Source organism: Maniola hyperantus, chromosome 18 (assembly GCF_902806685.2).
Source record: "Maniola hyperantus chromosome 18, iAphHyp1.2, whole genome shotgun sequence".
NCBI lineage: Eukaryota > Metazoa > Arthropoda > Insecta > Lepidoptera > Nymphalidae > Maniola > Maniola hyperantus.
The window spans coordinates 13,497,169-13,525,159 of NC_048553.1; the positions used below are offsets into that span (position 1 = coordinate 13,497,169).

The 27,991-nt window shown below is 41.4% G+C and overlaps 4 protein-coding genes across 6 annotated transcripts in view; 3 read left to right on the top strand and 1 right to left on the bottom strand.

The window, feature by feature from the left end:
* The window catches only part of LOC117990391 (uncharacterized), a 37,595-nt gene extending 27,608 nt beyond the window's left edge, over positions 1-9,987 (top strand). For 2 of the 3 annotated variants that reach the window (XM_069504702.1, XM_034977825.2), the window contains exons 4-5: positions 7,571-7,804; positions 8,253-9,987. In XM_069504702.1, coding sequence (XP_069360803.1) covers positions 7,571-7,804; positions 8,253-8,344 — 326 coding nt within the window. In that variant the 3' untranslated portion in view covers positions 8,345-9,987. The remainder of the gene's footprint in view (positions 1-7,570; positions 7,805-8,252) is intronic. The other variant, XR_011237822.1, reaches the window with a different exon arrangement.
* A 998-nt stretch (positions 9,988-10,985) lies between these two features.
* LOC117990883 (uncharacterized) lies at positions 10,986-12,242 on the top strand. Its single transcript, XM_034978378.1, has 2 exons — positions 10,986-11,197; positions 12,029-12,242. Exons 1-2 carry the CDS (start codon positions 10,986-10,988, stop codon positions 12,240-12,242), a joined length of 426 nt encoding a protein of 141 aa, XP_034834269.1.
* A 3,424-nt stretch (positions 12,243-15,666) lies between these two features.
* On the top strand, positions 15,667-19,692 carry LOC138403597 (uncharacterized). Its single transcript, XM_069504777.1, has 5 exons — positions 15,667-15,808; positions 16,911-17,100; positions 17,806-17,983; positions 18,555-18,661; positions 19,514-19,692. Exons 1-5 carry the CDS (start codon positions 15,692-15,694, stop codon positions 19,690-19,692), a joined length of 771 nt encoding a protein of 256 aa, XP_069360878.1. The 5' UTR covers positions 15,667-15,691.
* A 1,193-nt stretch (positions 19,693-20,885) lies between these two features.
* On the bottom strand, positions 20,886-23,354 carry LOC117990506 (uncharacterized). The gene is made up of 3 exons (XM_034977954.2): positions 23,248-23,354; positions 21,836-22,012; positions 20,886-21,181 (listed from the first exon to the last, which is right to left on the bottom strand). Exons 1-3 carry the CDS (start codon positions 23,314-23,316, stop codon positions 21,071-21,073), a joined length of 357 nt encoding a protein of 118 aa, XP_034833845.1. The 5' UTR covers positions 23,317-23,354; the 3' UTR covers positions 20,886-21,070.
* Between the last annotated feature and the right edge of the window lie 4,637 nt (positions 23,355-27,991).

Here is a 27,991-nt window from a genome sequence, read left to right on the forward strand (position 1 = left end):
CGCAGCGTTAAATGACCCCCCACTTGGTGGATGGAGAAGCGAGTCGCAGGGAGCGGAGAGGGAGGCTGGCAGGCATCATGTAGTTGATTAAAGGTATTCTTATAGGTATTGAATGAGGGATTGTAAGGAACATGTTCTTATCAAGTTTAGGAAATTAGAGTAGGTAGCAGTGGCGAAGGGTGAAAATCTGAAAAAGGGAAGCCGGAAAGGTACCTACCTACCTAATTACCTAAAAGAATATCAGCTGTGTTCCCCATCGATTAAAGACGCTTTTTGTTTTCAAAACTCGATTTAGAAAAATTACTATCGTTACGTAACGTGCATGGACGCTTCACAAAAACAAATAATAAACAATCAAAATCAATATCAAATCACCCTTCAAAATACAAAATACTCAAAATAGTAGCATGTACCTGTTAAAATAATACTATTAATATAATTTTTAATTTGGAGGTATAATACGGTAACTCGGATTCTAGCGGCTTAACTACGTCAAATTTGTCTGACCTGTCAGAGTTCCAAATTCGTATTCGCTACTGGGCCAGATTAAATTGGTGGGCTCCAAACGTAGAGCGAGACAGACCTAGTTCGCTCCTTTCGCTTTCGCTAGGGAAATGAAAGAGATAAATACTAAGCAAAAATCTAACTAGGGAATCCGATATTTTACGGCTTGTATGGTGTAGGACTGTAGGTGTATGTTACTTACCTACATTAGCTGATATGCTTTTAACTTAAATTAGTAATAACAAAAAAAAATTAGCATTTGTGATGATTGAACCTTTGTATTTACGAACGTATTACCGAATTTATGTGAATAGTACCTACTTACGCTATATTATGCCAATTCTTAAAGGGGAAGCCGATAGGAATCGTGTTATATTGACTCTTCGCCGCTGGTAGGTAGAAGGTTTATTATCGTGACATCGACAGAATGACAAAACGATAACAGTGGTTCCTTGGAGTGAGCGCATGTAGTTGACAATACACTTATGCAATTACACGAAGGTGATGATTAAGGCCTCATCATGGCGGACGTGGCTGTGAGCATTCGTTTTGCGCGGGAATTAAATTAAATGACTCTTATAATTTTCTCTGAGCGCCGCCGCTGAGGCTAATTAGACTGAAGTGGACAATCAGCGTAAACGGAGGTATCAGCTTACTGCGACTACTGCGGAAGATTGTATCTAACTGACTGACTGATCTATCGACGCAACAGCTCAAACTACTGGACGGATAGGGCTGAAATTTTGCATGCAGGTAGCTATTATGACTAAGAGAAGAGCTAAGAAAGGATTTTTGAAAACTCAACCCTTAAGGGGGTGAAATAGGGGTTTGAAATTTGTGTAGTCCACGCGGACGGAGTCGCGAGCATAAGCTAGTAATTTATAAAAAAAATATGAGGAATGCGATTTCAGACAGCCGTCTGTTGTTAAAGTTTAAGGGTGTCTGGCAGAGAGTTGCCAGTGTCTGACAATGCATGACGTGATTTCTAATCCATACTAATATTATAAATGCGAAAGGGTGTCTGTCTGTCTGTCTGTCTGTCTGCTAGCTTTTCACGGCTCCACCGCTCAACCGCTCAACAGAGGTAGCTTGCAACCCGGGGAAGGACATAGGCTACTTTTTATCCCGGAAATTTTAGAAGTTCCCATAGGAATTTTGAAAAACTTAAATCCACGCGTACGAAGTCGCGGGTATCTTCTAGTACTACATATTTTGAAGAAAATATAAAAAAATTGACTTTATAATATGTAGGTATATACTTTGGCGTAAGATTTTTACACCTTCGTTACCTGTTATCGCCCAAAGCGAGTTTTTCCAATCCACCCGAACAAATTTACCAATCTTCATATTACGTTAGAACCGCTGGGAAAGATCTTTCAGCATCAGTTTTCCTATAGTTACCTTTAAATCAAGAGTGAATAGGCATTGGGCAACCGTCAAGAAAAACTTCGTGAGTAAACCTGCACGCCGGAGAGGTTTCCATAATTTTCTCTTCTCAAATCTGCAATTGGCTAGCGTAGTGGTTAAGCACTTCATTCGGAGAAGAGACCCGTGCTAAGTGACCCGGCGACGATGGGTTATTGATGATGCCGATAGATCAAGCTCGGCAAAATAAAGAATACCTATTACCTAGTATAAGTCACGCAAATTGCTAATGTGCGTGACCACCATTTTAGCGAAGTTTCGAGCTGATGATATATTTTTATTTCGGCTGACGTCATTTCGTCATAACGTCATCGTTAATGAGACATGGTTCCAGCGCAATAGCAATTTGCGGGACTTTGTATAAAATTAATTTTAGGAGAAAAACGGTGGTTGTGTGCAAAGCAAATAATGCTCTATATCATTATGGATCACGTACTATACTTAGCAGATAATGTTTGGAATGAAATCGCCATTATTGTGACGAGCGGTCCTCTAGTCCACAGTCCACAGTCCACAGTCCACACCCTGCAATCAGCCCACAATGGCGAGTGTCCTATGCCAATAATAATGAATAGCCTGACAGTTGCAACCAAGGCTACTGAACAACTATTAATAAAGGAAATTATTATCCAACGTGTAATGTAGCTGTCTTGGATTTCATTGAACAGGTACTGTTGTGTTATGCTATACCATACCGTCTGATAGTATCATGTTCGAATAATCTATATATAAAACGAAAAGATGACTGAGTGACTGACTGACTGACAGATCTATTAACACACAGCTCAAACTACCGAACGGATCGGGCTGTTTGGCATGCAGATCGCTATTATGTCGTAGACATCCGCTAAGAAAGTATTTTTGAAAATTCAAACCCTAAAGGGGTAAAACAGGGGTTGGAAATTTGTGTGGTCTATGCGTATGGAGTCGCGGGAATGAGCTAGTTATTTTATAAATCAGGCAAATATTAGTGCCGAATAACGACAACTCAAGTCAAGAGTGAATACTGAATAGGCATCTTCTAGGCAAGTGTGCTCCATCTTAGGCTGCATCATTAAGTCAGCTGGTCTAATTGCAGCCTATAGATTTAAAAATAAAAATCAGCCAAGTGCGAGTCAGGCTCGCGCAATGAGGGTTCCGTACTACAGTCGTATTTTTTCGACATTTTGCACGATAATTCAAAAACTATGATGCATAAAAATAAATAAAAATCTGTTTTAAAATGTACAGGTGAAGACCTTTCATATGATACCCCACTTGATATCACTTCGAAAGTTCAAAATACTAATTATTAGTTCATGACCACAATTTCATTTTTTTGTGTGATCTAACCCTAAAACTCACGGTTTTCAGATTTTCCCCAAATGTCAGCTATAAGATCTACCTGACAGACAGACAGACAGACAGACAGACAGACAGACAGACAGACAGACGGACGGACGGACGGACGGACGGACGGACGGACGGACGGACGGACGGACGGACGGACGGACAGACAGACAGACAAACAACAAAGTGATCCTATAAGGGTTCCGTTTTTCCTTTTGAGGTACGGAACCCTAAAAAACTGAAAGTTTAGGTCTTCAGAAGAAATGATAATGGAAAACCATGTAGAATCGGAGAATATTGGCATAACAAAATTGATGCAAATGTTCTTGTATCCATTTTATCGCAAGGCAAGGGAGCAAAAAGTTGTCAGTTGGTTCGTCCGTAGCAGGGAAGGGTGATTGTATCGATCCTCGAGCGAGTCGGAAATGTAATCACAAGTGTGACAAGGGTGCCGAACCCTACCGCTGATGACGTCAGCGTCACTATAGTCACCACAACGACTTGAAATTATGACTCATGATTCTTTCATGGTTTTGCTCGCTGGCGCAAAGGTGTGTGATGTGATTAATCGGGAGCTCCCGGCTACGGATCCCTGGCATGAGATAGTTTTGTATCCCTTGGCAGAACTCTTGGATTAGTTTTTGTAGAGAATTTATTTTACACTAGCTGATGCCCGCGATTTCGTCCGCGTGGAAGTAGGTTTTTGTCCAGCAGTGGACGTCTATCGGTTGATGATGATAATATTTCTACAGCACAATCATTGCATGTCTAGGAGGGAGTACCTTGAGCTTATTAATAAATGCAATTAACATTAATTAACAATTAAGAACTAAATTACAAATTTAATCAAGAGATGACTATGATAAGATGAGTAAAAAAAAAAAAAAAAAAAAAAACTATTTTCCAGAGTAATAAGTAGGGACGTATTCAACTCGGGATGATGAATATAATACAAACCAGTCAAATGCGAGTGGGACTCGCACATGAAGGGTTCCGTACGGTGCCGTACCATCGTACAAGAATTTTTGAAATTTTAATCATTTGCTGTTATAGCGGCAATATAAATACACACTGTGACAACTCTCTACCTATTACGGTTCACGAGATATTATAGTCCGCTGACAAACAGACGGACGAACGGAGGACGGACAGCGGAGGCTAAGTAATAGGATGCGTTTCCACTGACGCGGAGCTGGACGGAGTGGAGCGGAGCGGACCGTGAGTTGGGTTATCACAGTGTTCGAAATCTCTACTGTGAGTGGAACCTGTTGATTGATCAATTCACGGTCCGCCCCGCTCCACTCCACCTAGCTCCGCGTCACTGAAAACGCACCATGTGGTCCCGTTGGCACCCTTCAGGTACGGAACTTTAAAAAATGAAATTATTTTCCGCTAATTTAATAACATCGACGATATTTTTTGTCCCCGTCGCTGATTGCAAACGAAGGCCTTGTCCGCAGCAATTTTCGAGTCTCGAGCCGCGCAGTGGTTGCAAATTATAAGGTTTCCGAACGGGGTGACCAAGGTTGCAGTGACACAGCACTGTGTGACCGTCAACCTATTGTTACAGCAGCCTTCCACAATGTCAACATGATTATACTACTTATCTACTAAACTGATTTGTTAGTGGTTTGTTATTGATACGTCTACCTGATATTCTTCCCTTAGTTATTGCATTTTCTTGATATTTGATCACGATTTTACTTGATGAGTATTTTCCTCAAGTAGACCTTAGATTGGTGTGAATTAATTATCACATTTTAGATCTCTTAAGTTTATAATTAATACTAGGTTATGCTCGCGACTTCGTCTGCGTGGACTACATAAATGTCAACCCCTTATTAACTCCCTTTAGGAGTTGAATTTTCAAAAATCCTTTCTTAGCGGATGTCTATGTCGTAATAGCTATCTGCATGCCAAATTTCAGCTCGATCCGTCCAGTAGTTTGAACTGTGCGTTGATAGATCATCCATTCAGACACCTTTTCCTTTTATATATTTATATTAAAAAGCTTTGATAGGACGTACGCCTCCTAATCGGAGGTCGGGGGTTCGATTCTGGGCACGCCCTCTAACTTTTCGGAGTTATGTGCGTTTTAATTAAATAAATATCGTGAGGAAACCTGCATACCTGAGAGTGTTTTCCATGTTCTCAAGGTGTGTGAATAAATAATAAATCCATATGTTTGTGATTACTAAACGTAATTTTACTAAGCGTATAAAAATAATGTGAGTACTAAAATTATAATAATGATTAATAAACTTCATCTATTTTACTTAAGTTTTAATGATACTAGGGCCGAGGATTTGATTTTGTTACTTCAGTTAATTGCAGCCAATAAATAATAATAATTTTTACTAGTTACAAATTACAACACTGAACTTTTTCTTCTACATCTACTTACCATGAATTACATTGAAATTACGTGAAAAAAATATTCATGGACTCTTTGGTACATTTCATGCACGAGTGGTCGCAAATTTTTCGCAAGAAATCAGGCAGCCTTCGATTTGTTGTTGTCACTGGGCACGTAGCATATTATTATTTTTTGCTTCTAATAGATCAAAACCGAAAGAAAGGCGCTATTATTTAAGAGCAAGTAGGTAGTATCTATAATCTACATCTATCTATTCTGTATAAAAGAAGATTTATCAACAGCCTAAGGGGTAAGAAACTTGTAATTTTGAAAGTAAGTATGTTCCTTTTATAACTTGGGCGCTTACTAAGTTGAATAGGGGATGAAAGTTTGTATGAAGGTCCGTTATTTTTCTAGTTATATCTAAGAAAATTGGCATTTAGGCTTTTGGGTAAATTTTTTTTTAGGATTTTTGAAGATTGCACCTCTTCACGGATTTTCAAAAATTCCACTTCAGTGAAGCTTGGGCGGGACAACTAGTTTTAAACAGGTGTTCTTGCATTTTATTAACTGTTTGAATTTTTAATTCATGTCCTTAACGCACCTATACGAAGAAACCAATATTGTGTTTTTTCTGTTTGTGTGGAAATTTAAAAAAAAAAAAAATATATATATATTAAATATTTTTTTATTGCAATAAGTAAGTACCTATTTGCTCTTTCTTCTAGAGAACAATCTATTCTCGTCAACATTAATTAGTTCGACCGAGCAGAACACAGCTGAAGAAAACAACATTCAACTTTTCTTATTTTTCTTGTTTACTTAGGCATAATTTTCACGCTCAGGCATTACCGAAGTATTCCGAATTCCATCTTCAACATTGTGAATGACTGCGATGACACCTGTGCCAAATCACGCAAATAATTATGCGTGTAACTGATCAGTGGCAGGCATTGTTCTCGGGGCACTCGTCTGTCGTTACACAATCGATATGCCATTCGAATGCGTTGCGAAGAGGCCTGCGCGTCCGGCGCTGACCAGAATATCTAATAAGAAACAGTATACAATATCCATACTAATATTATAAATGCGAAAGTGTGTCTGTCTCTTGACTTTAGGTACAAAGATAGAGCTTGCGTGCATATCGGTTTTATCATCATCGTCAACCGATAGACGTCCACTGCTGGACTTAGGACTCGTATTATAGGGACTCGCCACGGTCTTGCTCCGCCTGAATCCGGCGACTCCCTGCGACTCGCCTGATGTCGTCCGTCCACCTAGTGGGGGTCTTTCTGGTGCGAGGTCGCCATTCCAGCACTTTCTGGTGCGAGGTCGCCATTCCAGCACTTTCTGGTGCGAGGTCGCCATTCCAGCACTTTCTGGTGCGAGGTCGCCATTCCAGCACTTTCTGGTGCGAGGTCGCCATTCCAGCACTTTCTGGTGCGAGGTCGCCATTCCAGCACTTTCTGGTGCGAGGTCGCCATTCGAGCACTTTCTGGTGCGAGGTCGCCATTCCAGCACTTTCTGGTGCGAGGTCGCCATTCCAGCACTTTCTGGTGCGAGGTCGCCATTCCAGCACTTTCTGGCGCGAGGTCGCCATTCCAGCACTTTCGATTTTTCGAATTATCTACCTTGCCCACTGCCACTTCAGCTTCAGCAACCCACTGAGCTACGAGTATAACGGTTACTCTGGTACTCCTACGGATCTCCTCATTTCTGATTAGATCACGTAGAGTAACATAATATAGGCGTATATCCCGCAAAATCAAAGAGTTCCCACGGGTATTTAAAAAAAAAACCTAAATCCACGCGGACGATGTCACGACCATCATCTGATGTACGGTGTGATGGCAGTTTAGAGAAAGTCTGGTCAGTATTCTTGGTTTTGCCAGAAGTAAAACGTCAAACTTTCGCTAGTTATGATATTACATAGTAAACACATTCTCTCCTTTTCAGTTCAAGCAACAAGAGTAGGATGCGGCGTTTGTTCTCAACGAGAGATGGAGTACTGCGAGACCAGAGTCCTGGCTGATCACTGCTGCTGTGAGCGGCAGTTCCTGCCTGAGCCCTTCCCTTGGCTGCCGCACACTTGCTACGTGGGCCCGCACCGCTGCCGCCCGCTGGCTCATGACTGCGTGCGCTACGTGCGGCTCCGAGACTGCTGCTGCTACAAGAAGCTTGCTGAGCGATGTGAGTAAATTAAGTCTGAATCGCGCTAACGATGTGTTAATCCCTAAAGCCTATATATACAGGACGTAATTAGAACGCTATAGGTCAATGAACATTGCGTAGACAGAGGCCGCGGGTTCAATGATGCGTCGTAGGACTCGTAGGTGGGGCACTGACCCGAGTTTTCCACGCTATACATTGCTGATTTGAAAAACACTAAATCACTAAAACTAAAAGACGTATAAGGCAAATAGTTATTAATATTGGATTGTGTATACACATTCCAAGATACAACGTTGGCCCACTGCAGCTGGACACTCGCCCAGACGGAAGATTTCTATTATTACGGTCGATTACAGGACCTAAAATGTATTGTTTTTTTTAAATGATAGTTTGGAAACTGGATGTGCACCATCATTAAATCTCCCAGTAATCATCTTTCAAGTAATTCTCTCGCATTGTCTTCCAGGGAAGAGCATCCTATCGAAGTCATCGCGAGTGAGCGTGGGTGGCGTGTCTTTGCTGCTGCTGTCGATGCTGCTGTTCGTGGCACACCTGTGACCCGCGCCCCCCGCCCGCCACCTCGCACCGCTCCCCGCTGTCGTCTAACGCGACTACAAACAGATGCTGCTATACCACAACCAGAGGTTATAGGTTAGATAAACCTTCCAGGTTAGCCCGCTTCCACCTGCATCATCACAGATGAGACGGCAGTCAAGGGTCAACTTTTATCTGAACAAGAAAATAACCATCAGCAAATTATGTGGCAATCTGGGGTTCTAGTCTCTTCAGTTAACTAACTAATGGGCTTACGAAATTTTCGGTCGCTGATCTGTTGGATACCCATATTCGCAATAAAGAAATTTGAATTGAATTGTATTGTATTGAAGTTGGAAGTTGACATAAAATCTGTATGACCACAAGCCTGAAGACGAACTTAGCATTAAGATAGGTTTTTAAAAAACCTCCCTATCAGAAATTATAAAAAGCTGTTGAAGTAAAGATGCTATAAGTAACAGTAGGATTTGGTAGCAATTGTCGAAATTTACAATTTAAATGATGTTATTTATTGTAGGTACGCTTATAGTATGCTTTCTTAGACAGTTTTATCTCACTGACTCATTTACCTACATAGTATTTTTTAATTTTTGTCTTTTTGCTGTTGATGTTAACCATATTACAATTTAAACTTGGCCCAGTAGCCACCAAAGCAGAGATATCCGAAGATGTGTTTAACACACCAATCAGATTACTGATAAATGATATGAGAAATTATTACATCATCTATCACTTATCTGATTGGTCTGCTAAATACGTCGTCAACCTTCTCCACTTTGGAGGATACCGGACCTAAGTGATACCTAAGTTAAAATATTCAAGTAGTTAGAGCTTGAACTGTTAAATCTCTATTAATTCTTATTGTACTGATATGATTCCAAAAATAATTGAATAGAACCAAACGATTTACTTTTAAGCTAAAAAAAATATTTTTATTTATTGTTAGTTCGACGCCAAAGGTGCATAGTGTTAAGTTACCATTCTCGACCACCCATCAAATGGGGGTCTCTCCAGTTCAAAAATATTTGTAAACGCTACCTAATCAGTATTCATGTTGTAAATATCTAAGAATTGTACAATATATTGGTATTTATTACAATTGTAAAGTATAGTTTTTACTGTATAATCAATACTTATAATAAAATATTAAATATTTTTACAATTCTTACACTACAATGCATTTAATGAAATTCCTATATAAATTGTCAATTCTAGAAGGTTTATTGTGGAACGTAGTTGCAATCATAATTTTCTTTGAACTTTATTATATTATAAGTAATTCAAAAACCCCGTGGGAACACGTTGTTTTTCCAGGATAAAAAGCCGTCAAAAATGCATCCCATATTCCCTGGGATGCAAGCCTTACAACGTTGTATAATTTTCAAGGCAAAAAAAAAAAATTTTTTTTCACAAAAGCAGTCGAAGTAGATTGTAATTGCATTGTACGATAACCCCTCAAATTATTTTGTCAAAAAGCTTTACCATAGTATGTTTACCTATATTTACATAAACTCTATTTTATTAAAATGACATTAATTGTAACCAATCGTGATGAAATCTCAAATATATAAATAGATTATTTATAGATATTATTGTGAAATGTGAACAATAAAGTAAATACTATTGTAGAAAATGTCTGTCTGTATATACAATGCTGTTTTATTTATTTTGACCCCTTATAAAATATTTAACAGAATTTTAATTAGCCTGTAATTATGATTTTATTAATTGCAGTTGTAAATGAATATTTCAATGACTAAGTTTGGTCACGAAACCATAAAGCTGTACGCCCAACAGGCGAAGTACTTCTTTTTACAAACTTCATATGGGTTAGAAAAACTAACCTGATGTGGGGCTAATTCTAAATAATCTAAAGATACATATAAAAGGAAAAGCTCACTGACTGACTAAATTACTGACTGATCTATCAACGCACAGCTCAAACTACTGGACGGATCGGACTGAGGCACTATTATGACGTAGACATCCACTAAGAAAGGATTTTTGTAAATTCTACCCCTAATAGGGGTTTAAAATTTGTGTCGTCCATGCTTATCAAAAATTATGGACCGGCAAGATTCGAACCTACTACGTATTCTTGAGAATCGTGGCCGGACGCCCTGACTGCTAGGCCACGGGCCACCCACGTTCGCTTTGCTGCCAGTGCCATGTATGTTCAGTCAGTACTGAAGCGACTGTAGTACCGACACTTTGCTTATCGAAATTATACTTTTTTAAAAAAATGCCCATATTTCCAAGCAGCTCTTTGATATGTATTTAAAAAAGTTATTTAGAAATTTTCTTGAAGTGTAGGTAAAAACACTATCATAAAAATTATAAATAGTATTAAGTAGGTAGGTGTTTTTTGAATCCCTCTTTCTATTGATGAAAGAAACGAAGAAGACTTCTAAGATCTAAGCGTTCTGACTTCTGAGGAACAGACGATGGGAAGCGACTTTGTTTTATAAGTACCTACTATGTAGTGAAGAACGCGGGAGCCATTGAAGGGACGCGCCACCGTAGGTATTTTTCTCCAGTCACGTGACCACTGACCAGTGACACAGCATAGCTGTAAGTCCTGTGAGCGACCAGCTTAAACTTAACTAAATCGATTTCCCCTGCATTTTCCACTCCACTCGTCACGATGCGCACGGTGGACCCAGTCCTATGGTCACGCAAGGCGGTGAAGCCGCCGCTGGACGTGGCGCGGGCGTGGCGCTACCGCGTGGCGGCGGCGTCGGGCTGCGAGCGGCGCGTGCGGCTGAGCCTGCGCGACGCCATGCGGGACCTGCTCACACACTGCTCCATGGAAGGCGTGCGGTTTGTCGCTGATGCAAGGAACCCGAGGTTTATCAGGTTTGCGCACCAGCAAGTCTGTCATCATGATCAACCCATCTCCAGCTGACCTGAACATAGGTCTCCTCTGGGAATGAGAAGGGTTTAGGTCATAGTCCGCCACGCTGCCCCGGTGCGGATTGGCAGACTTCACACACCTTTGAGAACATTATGAGAACTCTCATGCAGGTTTCCTCACAATGTTTTCCGCCCCGTTAGCCAAGTGTGGATTGGGAGACTTGAAACCACTATGAAAACTTTATGAAGAACTCTCAGGCATGCAAGTTTCCTCACGATGTTTCCTTCACCGTTAAAACAAACTGTAATGCTTAGCTCCGAAAACTTGGAGGTGCGTACCCGGGATCGAATTCCCTACCTCCCGACTAGAAGGCAGACTCTTAACCACTAAGCTATCACGGCCAAGTCAGGCCACATTATAATATACTTACTGGGTAGGTAGACATTATATGTGGGCATAGATACGAAGCGTTTCTGCTCACCGTTTCTGATACGAACCGCTAAGGTATGGAATGCCCTTCCAGCGTCCGTGTTTTGAATTCAGAACCTTCAGGGCAAGAGTGAATAGGCATCTACTAGGCAAATGCTCTAACCTAGAGCTCATCATTGCTCTGTTTCACAGGCATGATTGTCGTCAAAGCAAGCTCTTATAGTTTCGGAAAAAAGTGGCTGTGACATACGGACGGACTGACAGACAGACAGACAGACGGACGTGACGAATATATAAGGGTTCCGTTTTTTGCCATTTGGCTAGGGAACCCTAAAAACGTAATGAAATCATGAAGGTTCAAGAGTTCAAGGTGAAAAGAAATGATGAATTTTCGCGTTTCCCAGATGGAGTTATTTCGTGTTAGTTCTGGGCTCGATCGCCGGCGGCCTGGTAGTGGCCTTCCTCAACTTGGCGACGATCAGCCACCGGCCGCCGCTGGTGGTGGTGACGCAGGGCGCGCCGTACCCCGTGCAGCAGGTGGACTTCCCCGCCGTGGCCCTGTGCAGCTACAACACCATCAGTGCTGCTGAGCTCGACAGCTACGCCAAGTATTTGTGAGTGAATTTACTCCGCTACACAGATAATTTCTTGGTGGCTATCCTCACTCCTCCGTACATATTAGGAGCCTCGGGAACTCTAAACAACGTGCACCGGTGATTCTTCCGGGATGTCCGTTGGAGTCATCCTAGAGGATGTAGGTACTTTCCTGGCCTCATACACTTTGGATGTACCTACGCACGACAGAAGTTAAGAGTTTAGGTCATAACCACCATACCACGCTGGTTAAGTTCACTGGCAGATTTTACACATCATCTGGATCCGATGGGGCACATACTCAAATTTCTCTAGAATAGATTATATTTTTATTTTTACAAGTGCTTTTGAATCGTTACAATATACAATTACATATATTAAAAAAAACTTAAATATGAATTAAAAGTAAAATAAAACAACAACAATTAAATTAAAACTAAAATAAATTAAACTTTGACGACGTTTAATTTTAAGTTGGTAAGGTTTATTCAAGTTTGTATCTTTTATTTCAATATTTTTGAGTACTTTTAATTTAGATTTAAGTTTATTTAATAGAATTGTGTTATTATTATTTTAAGGTATTCAAAATTAAAAAGTTTTCTAAAATGAAAAAAAAAAATTAAATCTAGAACCTCATCGAGACCACCGCAGCGAGGCATTGTACCCAAGATGCTGGCAGCATTGCCCCTTTGGATGGTCAAACTAATTCTTTGACCAAGGTAGCTGCCAGCTCTCGGGTCCCCGGTTGACTCAATAACCCTCAATAAGGTTTTCATATTTGCGCCTCTTGGCCTGTTCGGCGCTGATGGCCGCTGCGCCCACCATAGAGGAGGTCGCCTGAATGTGGATTTCTCTTGTTCAGATTTTATTGAAACTACTTCTAGCACAAGACTCAAGTTAATAAGCAAGTATTTATACTTGCCTGTTAACTTGAGCACTTGTACTTTATTGTTTCATTCATTTCAAACTAAAATATTAAGAAAAAAAACTATTTTTTATTTTTATAGCAATGTAACTGTGCACAAATTCTGCTCATAAATTGTTTGCACTATATTTATAATAATTGTTAAGATTTAATAATTATCTTTTTTTATAGGTTTTCTTTAGAAAAGAATAATACATATTCCTTGGGAAGCCTCAAAAGGAACCTGTTGGCGTTCAGTGGCCTCATCACGTCTCACAGCCAAGTGAGCTTCGACTCTAACTTCACCAAGTACCTGACAGAGGTCGTCCGACAGACCAACGTCACCGACATTATTTACAGGGTTTGTGTTTACCTACTTAGTTTAAAGTTCGTTTCCTTTAGAGTTCCTTGGCTTTAACTTGAAAACTTTCCGGGGTTCATCATCAGTTGCAGTTTTGCATCATCATCATTATGAACTGACGTCCACTGCTGGACATAGGTCTCTTGTAGGGGGTTTTCTGCGCCTTTCGGTGCGATGTGCCATTCCAGTACCTTAGGACCCCAACGTCTATGTTTTCAAACTATATGGCCTGCCCGTTACCACTTCAGCTTCGTAGCCCGTTGAGCTATGTCGGTTACCCTGGTTCTTATACGGATCCCCTCATTTCTGATTTGATCACGTAGAGAAACTCCAAGCATAGCTCTATCCATCGCCTACTGAGTGACTCTGAGCTTTCTTATGAGGCCCATGATGGTGTTTTGCAGTTGTCTCCAAAATGCGAGTCCATGTTTGTGCGCTGCGGCTGGCGCGGAGGCCGCGCGCGCTGCGACCGCCTCTTTGCGCTGAGGATTACTGATGTGGGCTACTGCTGCGTCTTCAACGCTAGATACAGGTCAGCCAGTACTACTACTATTACTATACATTACTGTGGTCTGTGCACCTGTTTTGCGAACTAGTAAAAAAACTGTGTCTCGGAAGACAGGGCTTTCAGCTCATTGAATACAAAACAAACTAAAGAAAATGTGTCTGTGTGTGTGTGGGTTGGTGGGTGTGTGGGTGGGTGGGTGTGTGTTAGTGTGTGTGTAAAAGCACAGGTAAGTTCAGATTTACGTGCTTGATCTTCCTGTTAGGTACTTTTATTACCTTACTATTATACTATGAAAGAAAGAGAAGTGCACCTGTTTGTGCTAATACTCGCAGGAGATACACTGCCGTGGCTGAAATTCGGTCAAGAGGACATTATCATTAACAAAGTCGGCGATCTTGCCAGCCCTGGTAGGTACATTGTCTCTGGTTTCAGCGTGTATAAGTGTGCGTGTGTGAGTGCCATTAATCATCTTATCTCCGAGAAATTCTTGGAGGAGTAGAACCTAGATTCAGACGACCACAATCAGTCTGCTGAATCAGTAGTGCCACAGAAGAATAGAAATTGAATCCTGAGAGGATGTCTTTCATCATCATCGTCACCTCAACCCACTATTGGCCCCACTACTAAGTCCCAATAGTGGGTGGCAATCGAGTAGACCTCCTATTCCAGATTATGACTATACGGAAGGACTTGGGCACCCATCACATTATTATACATACTGATTAATGCAAAAGCGCCGCGACCCTCAGCAATGAGCGTTACTGAGTTATCTTGTTAGCATTTTCGATCTGAACTCTTCACCAACACAGCTACTTCGTTTACTACTTACTACAGTACTCAAAGGTTTCAATTCCTCGCAGCATTTATGGCAAATGTATGTATTTTTCAGTTCAGAAGACCGAAACAATCCTCCCCACAGAGTGAAGAATGTAGGCCAGGAGTACGGCCTGTCCGTCATCGTCAAGGAGAATACTGATGACTTCACCAACGTCCGTAGAGCTGGTGAAGAACTGGAGGTGAGGCGTTTTTCGGGTTTAAAGTGAAAGGAACCCTTATAGGATCACTGTGTGGTCTGTCTGTCCGTCTGTCCGCCGTGTCTGTCAAGAAAACCTATACTTAGGGTACTTCCCGTTGACCTAAATCATGATATTTGGTAGATAGGTAAGTCTTGTAGAAATCAACCCGAAAACCGTGAATTTGTGGTTAGATTACAGAAAAAATTACTGATGGCAGGATTTTAAAAACGTTTTCCTTTTTTTTTGTTCCATGGTACGCTGGCACTTGACAACAATCATGCTTTATAGAAAGTAGTGATGAGGTCTAAGAGGGAGCGCGCTTGCCTAGAAGATGCCTATTCACTCTTGCCTTGTTTTTCTTTTTTCTTTTTTCTTTTTTTAATATCTGATAGATTAGATGTAGATAAGGCGGTTCGAAAGCAATTTTTAAAAGTTTATTTGAATAAAAAAGTATTCTATCCTAAATATACATATAGAAGAATCTTGCTGTAAGTTCACGTATTTAGTCGAAGTAAGCCGTCGGGCTTACGTCCAATCGTCGTCGTCGAAGTTTCGAATCCATCCGGGGTCCTTTTTCACAGGGATTCAGCTAGTAAATGCGTCGTGGTTCAGACTCTCTCACTCACGATATTTTGAACTATTCTATTGTAGATGTTAATCTTCAACGGCAGACAGTACCCCCTGATGAAAGCCGGCTTGATACGCACGTTCCCCGTGCCACGCAACGCTTCGGTGTTCGTCACGCTGCAGGCCACCGAGCAGCGCGTTTCCTCCTCCTTGCGCTATTTAACTGAAGCGTGGGTATGTTTGGTTGAAGCTTCCTTTCCCCAACGGTGATGTAATGATTGTGGTTTACCAAGGAAGTTTGGCTGCCTGCTTGGTTCTCTTGCTGTACAGCTGATTGTTGGAACTGCGTGCCGCGCTTCGCCCGTTGTAGGCTCAGCTGTTGTAGGTATATCATAACATATTGCATGCTACTGGGCGGAATTTGGCTGTACCTTTTTGTTTTTGTAACATCTCCACTGTCTACCCAGATTCGCAATAAAGAATTTGATTTGATTTGAGCTCACACACACCCAATACACACACACTCTGACTGCCAGCTATTTACTCTACCTAGACTACGAGTTGGTCTACTCGGAAGTAGCCTTGTCTTCTACAGCAAGATAGGTAACTCTGGATTATATTTACCTTGTCCCTTCTTTAGCTACTGTCTCCACAGATCGATCAGCTGATTGGTTATGAGTGCGACCCTGCCCTTCACTCCAGGATCCGTAGGATGGGCCTTAGGATCTAGGCTCTTTTTGAGGACAAGCAGGGGCCGAAACAGATGTTCAATTGCTTAAAATTCACATAATTCTGAAAAGTTAGAAGCTCGATATCGAATCTCCAATCTCCTGCATAGGAGGCGAATGTCTTACCTCTGAACCACAGGCTATCGCGGCTCTTCGGTAACCGTTTACGTAAGAGTTTAAATCGTGGTTTTCACTTAGTAAGGCTCTATGTGGAAGGATCTAGAATCATATCACATTTTTAGGTTAAGTACCTTAACCACTGCCTTTGTGAAATCACGACTTTTTAGCACCGAGGGGCCTCTTGTAGATTTTTTTTGTTCCGTTTGCCGTGGAGACCCTGAGGCCATGGAGTCTTAGTACTTACTAAAAAGTTATTACGAGACATTTCATCTGGTGACTACAGAAGGGCTGGCACATTTTTTGTGCAAAGGATCCTATAAGTCCAGCGCGGAAAAGCAGCCAATATTCTTGGCACCATTCCACGCGGGCATGATTTATAAATCAGTTAGATTAAACTAGCTTTAAGTTTTAGTGTAACATTTTCAATGCAGAAAAAAGAAAGGAAGAGATTTTTAGACTAAAGACTATCTATTTTCACATACGTTTAGCGCGGATGCGCCCTGGCGTATCCTGAAGGGCGGCGCAAGCACTCCTGGTCGCAGTGCGTGGCGGAGTGCCGCAGGAGGGCCGCGCTGGCTCTGTGCCAGTGCACCCCGCACACCATGCCCATCAGCAACCTCAGCAGCAATGAAGTCACGTGCTCGCTGGACCACTTGGCGTGCTTGGACAAGCACAAAGGTATGCCGAACAAAGGACACGCGTAAAGCTCTCCCTGGTGCAGTGGTGACAAGTAAACACTGCTGTGGATCTAATAAAAGGTTTGATTCCCTGCAGAGGCTGTATGGAAAACAGTACCTAATATTTCGATAGAAAGATAAAACCTAGTAATAGACAGATTTTATTTTATCCAAATAAACTTTAACACGGTTGTAGATGACATGAAACTGATACAGAATAATCTCAGGGTGCATTTTTTAGGGTTTCGTACCTCAAAAGAAAAAAAGCAACCCTTATAGGATGACTTCGTTGTCTGTCTGTCTGTCCATCTGTCGTGTCTGTCAAGAAAACCTGCAGAGTGCTTCCCGTTGACCTAAAATAATGAAATTTGGTAGGTAGGTATAGGTCTTATAGCACACGCACAAACGTAAGGGGAGAAATCTGAAAACCGTGAATTTTGTGGTTACATCGCAAAAAAGAATTAAAATGTGTTCATGACAAAATATTAGTATTTTCAATTTTCAAAGTAAGATAACTATACCAAGTGAGGTATCATATGAGAGGGCTTTACCTGTAAATAAAGAATACTAAAACAAATTTTTATTTACTTTTATGGAATATGAATAGTTTTTTGATTTATCGTGCAAAATGTCGGAGAAAACAACCGAGTACGGAACCCTCGGTGCGCGAGTCTGACTCGCACTTGGCCGGTTTTTTTTTCTTCAGAAAAGCTAACATTCTTCTATCCGGGGGAAGAAGCGCACGAGAGTCTGAGCGAGGAACAAGCGAATTCCGTGGAATGTCTGCACTGCCGCCCCAACTGCGCCCGTCTGCGCTACACCGCCAAGATCTGGACTGTGCCGTATAAGAACATTGTCAAGAAAATATTCTACGGCCAACTTGTGTAAGTTTGTCTGTCGCATAGCGGAAAGTCACGTACAGGGAATAGATAAATAATATATTTACGGTATTTTACACCAAGCTAGAAGACAATTTAAAAATGCATAAACAAGATTATTTATTAGCAATAAGCAATCGAAAAATGTTACTTTCAGTTTATAAAATTATACGTAGTATAATGAATTTTAAAATTAATTTCTTTATCTGATCTACAAATATCCCAAACGCATGATACCTACCATAGCCGCCATGTTAATTCAAACTGTGACGTCACATGGGTTTAATTTGTAATAAGTAGGTAGGTACGTATTTCACTAAGAAAACACCGTTGCTTACCAATCCGTGTGACGTCATGACAGCTTATGAACCTAAAAAGATGGCGGGTAGCGTTTTCACGGCGTTTAAAATTAAAGTACATAGTTTTAGGATTATTTAGTTTAATTATGCTGTTGGTTTTCCAATTTAAAAAAAAGAGATATTATTTGTGAGAATAGTAAATTTGTTTTTATTTTATTTATTTTTTGAAGCTAGATTAATTCCAACCTTAATATTAATTTTAATGGTTCCGCCCACAGCCAGGGGGTGAAGCTGTGGAACGCCACAGTGCTGCGGATCTACTTCACGACCAACGACCAGCATCTGTCCCTGTTGGAGACCAATATGCGCATCTATGAAGTTATTTGTAAGCTTTACTTTGATGGTTCCGCCCACAGCCAGGGGGTGAAGCTGTGGAACGCCACAGTGCTGCGGATCTACTTCACGACCAACGACCAGCATCTGTCCCTGTTGGAGACCAATATGCGCATCTATGAAGTTATTTGTAAGCTTTACTTTGATGGTTCCGCCCACAGCCAGGGGGTGAAGCTGTGGAACGCCACAGTGCTGCGGATCTACTTCACGACCAACGACCAGCATCTGTCCCTGTTGGAGACCAATATGCGCATCTATGAAGTTATTTGTAAGCTTTACTTTGATGGTTCCGCCCACAGCCAGGGGGTGAAGCTGTGGAACGCCACAGTGCTGCGGATCTACTTCACGACCAACGACCAGCATCTGTCCCTGTTGGAGACCAATATGCGCATCTATGAAGTTATTTGTAAGCTTTACTTTTTTCAAGTGACTTTTTAGGGTTCCGTACCTCAAAAGGAAAAAAGGAACATTTATAGGATCACTGTCCGTCTGTCGTGTCCGTCAAGAAAACCTATAGGGTACTTCCCGTTGACCTAGAATCATAAAATTTGACAGGTAGGTATAACTTATAGCAAAGCTAAAAATTACAAAAAAAAATTGTTCATGAAAAAATAATTAGGTAGTATTTTCAACTTTCAAAGTAAGATTGCTATACCACATGGGGCATCATATGAAAGGGCTTTATCTAAAACAGACTTTTATATATTTTTATACTTACATATAATTTTAAACTTTAACTTTATTATAATAGTTTTTGATTGATCGTGCAAAATGTCGAAAAAATACGACTGTAGTACGGAACCCTCGGTGTACCTCTGGACATCAACCAACATGTAAATCGCAGCGTTCATCAGCTGTCAATGGGTGTTGGTGGTGGGTGCGACCGTGGTCACCCTGCTGGAGGCGGTGTACCACTGCACCGTCCGCTGGCGGCACCACTACGCGCGCCGGCGGCGACAGGAAACCCTGCCCAGGATCAAGGAAGCCGGAAGAAAAATAAAAAGAAAAAATAAACAGTTTTGAAAAACCTACTCACCACGTTTTGTTTTTTATGCAAAAACTCTCATTGTAAATTTTTTGAACTTCAAATGATAACGTACTTAGTTAAGGCCATGGTCCGCTATTCGGAGGATCCGGGGCTCCATTATTCAATTTTTAGGGTTCCGTACCTCAAAACGAAAAAAGGAACCCGATGTGAGGTCTCGGTCTGTCCGTCCGCCCGTCCGTCCGTCGTCTACATACACATTATAGCCACGAGTCGCTGGATGGAGGCGGCGAAAGACCGTAGCGTGTGGAACTGCCTACAAGAGAAGCTGTGGAAGTCTATATAGATAATGATGATGATGATTATTTAATAAAGATAATCGCGTTATTACCTAACAATCAACAAACATGTTGGTAATAGAATAAATTATATAATAAATAAAATCAATGTTAAGTGTCATAAATCTGTATTAATGAGGTTGCTCAAAGCTCGTGGCTGGTAGTTGGCGATAGATCTGTGCCAAGGAGAGATGTGCACACGCGTGTAGTGTAGTGCAGCCTTGACATTTGGTGCTGCGTCACCGACATGCGCTCGCGTGTTTTGTTGCGGCTTGGAGGTTAAGGATGCACAAACATATACAGTTCGCAATTCACGAAGACGAGTGAACTTTACTTGTCGTTACGTCGTTGACATGGGCATTGCGTGAGTGTGCGTGCATGTCGGACCAATCAGTCGCGAGCAAACGCACACATTTAATGTACCTTACTTATAGGTACTGGTACGACTTAAACACAAGCATAAGCCACTCGTCCCCGTGCAATGCAAGAACTATAATAGACTAGTATGTACTTCAAAAAAAATTAAAACTAGGAAATAACAATATATTTGACGACCTCCCTGGTGCAGTGCTAAGCGCAGTGGTCTTATCAGTGGGAGGTCCCAGATTCGATTCCCGGCAGGAGTTTGGAATTTTATGATTTCTAAATTTCTGGTCTGGTCTGGTGGGAGGTTTCGGCCGTAGCTAGTTACCACTCTACCGGCCAAGCCGTGCCGCCAAGCGATTTAACGTTCCGGTACGATGCCGTGTATTAAGCAAAGGTGTAGGTATGGGTGTAATAAAAACTGCCATACTCCTTTCAGGTTAGCCCATTTCCATCTTAGACTGCATCATCACTTACCGCCAGGTGAGATTGCAGTCAAGGGCTAAATGGGATTAAAAATTAAAAATAAAAATAAAATTATTTTATTTGATTAAAAATATTTACGAAAGTCGCTCTTTTAATCTACTGTAACCCATTTTACACAAATTGATATTACAAACATTTTATTAACATAAAAAATAACTTTACAATAATTAGCGAAAACCCATTTTTGGACATCAATAAATCAAGTACTTATAGATAGGTATCTTAGTATTTACTTATTGTTGACAGCATCGTTAGGCACTTCAGTAGTGGGGGTGCCCATACCCAAGATGGACCCCATGAGGTCCGTGGTTGGCATTTCACCGATTATGGAGGGAATTACCTGAAAATCACAAATAATCATTTTTTTTAATGAACTTGTAATGATCGTATCCTAATTTTTCATTGCCGTAGTTTGTATAACCATTCTCATGCAACTCTATAATATTTCCATACAATCCCTTTTCTTTATATCAGAAACAAGGTAAAGAATTATTAATGAATTCATTGATCTATAATTTGTCAATCATCACCCAATCGTGTCACACTGTGACTCGTTGGGAAGTGGGAACTCATTGTTTTTTCCCATCGAGTCACTCTGTTACTAGTCTAGTTGCAACTTTTTTATTCATTGTAATACCCCACGAGTCACTCTGTGGCTTGGGTGTGACTCGATGGGGTTTTTTTCCGATGGATTCCCAACGAGTCACACTGTTACACGATTGGGAACCCATCCCATCCAATAGACAAACCTGTTCATAGATAACAATTGTCCCCATTCCCTACTCAGTGAACCTGCATCCATAGATAACAGACAAGGGAGACATAGCATATGAATTAATGGGACCCGCTGTCACCAAGTTGTCCCCACTCCCTACTCAGTGAACCCGTCTAATGAGAGGATGATATGGGTCTCGTGCTGCTGGCAAAGCTGTTCCAGCTTGCAGCGTTCTTAAGCCGCTGAGCTGGCCACGCCCTACCCCACCTACCCCAGTACCTGTTGTCCGAGCATGATGAGGGTCTCGGCAACCTTCTTCATGGCAGCCAGCTCCTGCAGGCCGGGGACCATGAGTCGAGTGTCTGCACCAGTGTCCTGCATCAAGCGGGACGCTCGAGCTGCCACCCGCGACGTCAGTTCTGCAGCGAGCGGCGGGTGGTCTGATTGTAACAACAACTGTACAAAGAGTAAACATCTATCATGATCAACCCACTACTCAGCACGGATCTACGGAAAATGAGAACTTGCGAAGGCTTTGGCTGGCCCAGTGCGAATTGGCAGACATTTGAGAATATTATGGAGAACTTTCAGGCATGCAGATTTCCTCACGGCGTTTTCCTTCACTTTAGCCAATTTTGAGCAACCTACATTACAAATAGTTTAGGTACCTATAGTTCTTACAATAATGTGTACTTAATGGTGTTTCATTGCCTTCAAAGTTTATTGGACATCTAGCGCTTCTATTCATCTATTCTTCTTCAGTTTGGTTAATAAACATCTTTTCTTTCTTTCTTTCTATATCTATTCTGAATTCGCTGTGAATATTTCGACTAGAAGCTAGAAGGTATTTTCTACTACTATTTGCATATGTATTGGACTCATTCAACTCCGTCATCACGTATTATCAAAGGAGATCGCAAGCAAACAGCAAACCTGGCATCCATTAAAAAACCGGTCAAGCGCGAGTCGGACTCGTACACGAAGTTTTCCGTACCATCGTACAACAAATAACACTATTTTTTTTTGTAATGTAACCACATTTTTGGATTTTTCCCTTTATTTGTGCTCTGACACATTGTTACTAGGTTTTGCTTCCCTTGATCGAATTCGGCAGACAGACAGACAACGAAGTGATCCGGGTTCCTTTTTACTCTAGAGATCATTATGATCAAGCTATCGCTGACCCACTACTGAGACAGATCTCCTCTCAGAATAAGAAGGGTTAAGGCCCGCTGTCGCCACGCTGCGCTGGCTCAGTGCGTATTGGCAGACTTCACACACCTCTGAGAATATTATGGCGAATTCTTCGGCAGGTTTCGTCACGATATTTTCCTTCACCGTTAAAGCAAGTGATATTAACAGTTTAAAACGCACATAATTCCGGAAAGTTAGAGGTGCGTGCCCGGGATCGAATCCCTGACCTTCCGAATAGGAGGTGGACGTCCTAACCACAAGTCTGTTTGTTTGTTGGTTTGTCCTTCAATCACGTCACAACGGAGCAACGGATCGACGTGATTTTTTGCATGGGTATAGATAAAGGCCTGGAGAGTGACATAGGCTAGTGCCCGGTGTCGAACACTCGACCTTCCGAGTAGTAGGTAGACGTCTTAACCATTAGGCTATCACGGCTAGAGGTATACGGAACCCGAAAAGTAAAGCAAGGTTAACTAGTGATATAAAGAGTGTCTTACAGGTTTGGTCCTGGCCGTCGGTAGAACCAGTACCACTATGAGCACAAGCACGATGAATCTGTTCAGCATTGTGAAAGCACATGCATTATGGACAATGTGGCTTGTAACTACGATGTACACGCATTTTATATTCTACCAAGTAATATGGCAATTTATTTGTAACCATCGCGCTAACATTATAAATTCCAAACACTGTCTGTTCGTTTGTTATATTCTCATTTTTGACAACATTAAAGCCACGGATTTTTGAATGTGTCCTTATTTATTAATTATAGACCAAATGCTAACCATGATGAAGTTTGATACTTTAGAGTTTAGAGGCTTAATAATACTAACGGTCGCAAAAAAACAAACGGCTATCTACAAAAACGTGATTTTCCAGGAGATACATAGTTTTAAAGCGAAACTGCGATATTTTTCAAAATACTTTGAAAAATATCGGTTATAGGTTATGAATATGAATTCTTTATTAATTCCTAGAAAATGGTTAAATAATCCAAAATTCAGCGCCAAATACCTATAAATGTATTTGGCGACTACAATTATTATTGGCCACGGGAAAATACCTTGTTACACCAAAAAAAATTAAAGATATTTAAAAAATTCTATATGGTCATAATAAAATATTATTTATATTTTTAATGTCAATAAAAAATAATTATAAATGACAAACCCGCTAAGCCAGGACCCGGCTTATCTTGGGTGTTCAGTCGATCAAATTCATATTATTATTTGTGTTTATTTAGGACCACAGTATTTTTCCAACGTTATTGCCTGGGATCATCGTGTGATTTGATTTCACGGTTATTGCATAAAATATTTGGCAGATTGAATACGTCGTCAAAAGAAATTACTTACTTATTCAGGATTCCCATTTCAATTTTCACGAACATTCATACTTGCGATGCGGAAGACTAATATAGAAGTACTTACTAGAAAATATTACGATAAAACCCTTAACTAGCCTTATCTAATTACTGTACAAATGAAGCCCGCGTGGAATGGTGCCAAGAATACTGGCTGCATTTCCGCGCTGGACAGCCAGGACGTTGCGAAAAAATGAGCCAGCCCTTCTGTCACCAAATGAGGCTATATAAGCCGGAAGGCATGTGAGTAAGGTATGGAAATGTAACTAAGTATGTAGTTCTATGAAAGATCTCGGTAAATTGTGGGTTTTCTTAATTCTCTAATTCAATAATAGCCTTTGAGTTGACATTTTTAAATTACTCTGTGGCCTCCGTTGGTATGCAAATCATAATAAACTAGGTAAGTACATCCAGAATTACTTTATTATAGACTGATTGGAGGACTTTCTAAGGTCTTCATATAAGTGGGAGGTCCAGGGTTCAATTCCCGAAAGATGAAATTTGAATTTTGTAATTTCAAAGTTACCTCCGGTTTGGTCTGGTGGAAGGCTGCAGTTACCATACATACGTATCACGTACCCCTGAGCGATTAGCGTCCGCGTACAATGTCGCGTACAATTCGTAGAGGGTATTAGGTATGAGTTTAATTAAAATAACCATTTCAAATTAACTGAATTGAAGATCTCTCTCTCTCTCACACACACAATTATAAGCCTCAATAGCTCAACCGGTAAAGGAGTGGACTGAAAACCGAAAGGTCGACGGTTCAACGCCCGCCCGTTGCACTATTGTCGTACCTACTCCTAGCACAAGCCTGACGCTTAGTTGGAGAGAAAAGGGGAATATTTAGTCATTTAACATGGCTAATAATCTTTAAAAAAAAAAATCGCGTAACGCGACAGGTCGAGATGGCAAATTGGGGTGGGACGCCCCCGCACAGCCTCCACGCTAAACCGGTGCGGGATAGCATGGGTGTGTGGAAGGCCCCCTGCTTCATCCGATTGCCATCTCGACCTGTTGCGTACGTACTGTAGACAACTTGGTGATGGCTCCCGATGAAGATGCTGATGATAGATTGTATGGTCACCTACGAACTATACAAGATAGATCGAAGGTAGGTGCGCGTATAACTGTTAGGGTTCCGTACCCAAAGAGTTATATATAACTCTTTGGGTACGGACTTTGCTTTTTTTTAATTTAATATCGCTTGCTTTACCTAAAAGTGAAGGAAATCATCGTGCAGAAACCTGCATGCCTGCGAGAGTTCTCTATAATTTTCTCAAAGGTGTGTGAATTCTGCTTAACTGCACTTGGTCAGCGTGGTAGACTATATGACCAAACCAATCTCACTCTAAGAGGAGACCTGTGCTCAGTAGTGAGCCGGTGGGATGTTGACGATGATGATGCATTGCTAGAACGAGCTGCGAGTCAAAGTTTCGATAATAGTGCGACGAGACTTAGGGTCTACTCACACTGGCGCAGAGTCGAAGCGACGCGACTTCTTCCGCCTACAGCATATTCATTTCTATTGTTCTATTACTTTATTTGTGCTATGTAAATGTGAAAGCGCGCGTTGACGCGCACATTCGCGCTTCGACGCGTGGCTGGAGTACGCGCGTTGCGCTGCAAAACATGACGCATCGCATCGCTTTGACTCTCCGCCAGTGTGAGTTGAGCCTTACAGGCTACCGCTTATCAGAGGTAATTATGAGCATCAATTTTAACAGTCAAAGTGGTTATTGTGGCGAAACTAAAATGCAGGGTCGTCGTTCGTCGTGGCGTGCGGTCGCAGCCTGATTGCCTGAATACCAACCCCCCCAGAGCAATCTCTGACCCCGCCAGCCACCATCGGAATTCGGAATGCAGCCGAGTGCCTCCCTTTGTATGACAAAGGCCTGCCGCTGTCTATTCATCCCAGCACAGACTAGCTTTCGCCTTTGCATTTGCCGTCAAGGTAGATTAGATAGGTATAGTACGCGACAGGTCGAGATGGCAATCGGGGTGAGAACGCCCCGCACACCCGCACAGCCCCCGGTTTTTCCTATTTAGGTATGGAACCCTAAAGATGTATTATTATTGCTTTCAAATCTTTATTTATGTACTTTAACTAGCTTATGCTCGCGACTTCGTCCGCGTGGACTACACAAACTTCAAATCCCTATTTCACTCTCTTAGGGGTTGAATTTTCAAAAATCCTTTCTTAGCGGATGCCTACGTCATAATAGCTATCTGCATGCCAAATTTCAGCTCGATCCGTCCAGTAGTTTGAGCTGTGCGTTGATAGATCAGTCAGTCAGTCAGTCAGTCAGTCACCTTTTCCTTATATATATATATAGAGATAAAATGGCTACGATCGCTAGGCTAGTAGGTACCAACTACCATGCGACAGGTCGAGATGGCAATCGGGGTATGAGGCAGAGGGACGACTTGCACACCCGTTCGTCACCCTCACTCGCCCGCACCGGGTTAGCGCGGGGGTTGTGCGGGTGTGCGGGTGTGCGGGGCGCTCCCACCCCGATTGCCATCTTGACCTGTTGCGCACTTATGTATAAGTGCTATAAACATGACAAAACAGTTTACGCTTGACCATGATCTTATACCACAAAATTAAATGTTTCCGTCGAATATCAATAAGTAATTCAAAATCTAATTATTGACATTTGTTTTAGTAGCATTTAAAATAAAATGTTATAAACAGGTCTACGTCTTATCTGCATTAGGTATTATTTTTGGACTAGACTTGCTTGCCTGCCTCGGCTTCTCTTCTGAAAATTATTTGTACGTGATACAGAAAACCTATCTACATGCAAAACATCAAGTTTGTAGACCCAGTGCGTGAGAGGATTAAGATATGCGGCGATAATATTAAACTGACCAGTTAATTTCTAGTAAGTAGGGATAATTTCTTAGAATAAAAGCGCCGCCTGAGAGAGGTTACGCACTCATCCGACTCGAGTTCGTGAAAATACGGATTTAAAAACTCGTACCGAACTGGAATATTGCCTACACACATATCCGATCTGTGACCCAAACCCTAGCTATTCAGTATTCAGTAATCAGTATTCAGCTATTCAGTAGACATCTTTGACATATTACATCATATCATATGTACCTAGTTATGTCCGATTTGAATCCGAGGCACATCCGAGATATGTTCACATCCGAGATATGTTCACATCCGAGATATGTTCACATCCGAGATATGTTCACATCCGAGATATGTTCACATCCGAGATATGTTCACGGATGTCGGAGAGAACTCGGATGATGGAAGTCGGAGCTAGTGCGTAAGCTATTTGACACATTTAAGATATTTCACTCGCTTTAACGGTGAAGAAAAAAATCGTGAGGAAACCTGCATGCCTAAAAATTCTCCATAAGTTCAAAAATTCTCAAAAGGTGTATCAAATCTGCCAATCTGCACATGACCAGTGTGGTGTACTATGGTCAAACCCTTCTCATACTGAGAGAAGATCTGTGCTTTGTAGTGAGCCGGCGAAGGGTTGATCATGATGAAGATGATGATGATGGGACATAATTTTTCAAGCAAAAACGAGATAGGTACAAACCCTCAAAAATATTGTTCGAAATCGTACTAGTGCGTATAAGTCGCACAAATTGCTATTGCGTTGGAACCATGTCTCATTAACATCGAAATGACGTCATTTTACGTACCTATATTTAAGTAAAAATATACCATCAGCTCGAAACTTTAGTCTAGTGCTGACGTCACTAAAATAGCGGCCACGCGCATTAGCAATTTGCGGGACTTACATTACTACATACACGCCATTGAGTTTATCATTGTCTAGATTTGAAAAGATTAGGTACCTCTTCTTGTTTAAATCGTAGCCCAGCGACCTTAATGTTTTATTAAT

What these genes read in the sequence shown, in the direction of transcription:
- LOC138403597 (XM_069504777.1), top strand. Translation starts at nt 15,692, where the DNA reads ATGAAAGCCGGCTTGATACGCACGTTCCCCGTGCCACGCAACGCTTCG. An exon ending in GCTATTTAACTGAAGCGTGG is followed by an intron (nt 15,809 to 16,910) that starts GTATGTTTGGTT and finishes ACATACGTTTAG; the next exon opens with CGCGGATGCGCCCTGGCGTA. An exon ending in GCGCATCTATGAAGTTATTT is followed by an intron (nt 18,662 to 19,513) that starts GTAAGCTTTACT and finishes TGTAAATCGCAG; the next exon opens with CGTTCATCAGCTGTCAATGG.
- LOC117990883 (XM_034978378.1), top strand. Translation starts at nt 10,986, where the DNA reads ATGCGCACGGTGGACCCAGTCCTATGGTCACGCAAGGCGGTGAAGCCG. An exon ending in AGGAACCCGAGGTTTATCAG is followed by an intron (nt 11,198 to 12,028) that starts GTTTGCGCACCA and finishes CGCGTTTCCCAG; the next exon opens with ATGGAGTTATTTCGTGTTAG.
- LOC117990506 (XM_034977954.2), bottom strand. Translation starts at nt 23,316, where the DNA reads ATGCTGAACAGATTCATCGTGCTTGTGCTCATAGTGGTACTGGTTCTA. An exon ending in CGACGGCCAGGACCAAACCT is followed by an intron (nt 22,013 to 23,247) that starts GTAAGACACTCT and finishes CTCTTTGTACAG; the next exon opens with TTGTTGTTACAATCAGACCA. An exon ending in TCATCATGCTCGGACAACAG is followed by an intron (nt 21,182 to 21,835) that starts GTACTGGGGTAG and finishes TGTGATTTTCAG; the next exon opens with GTAATTCCCTCCATAATCGG.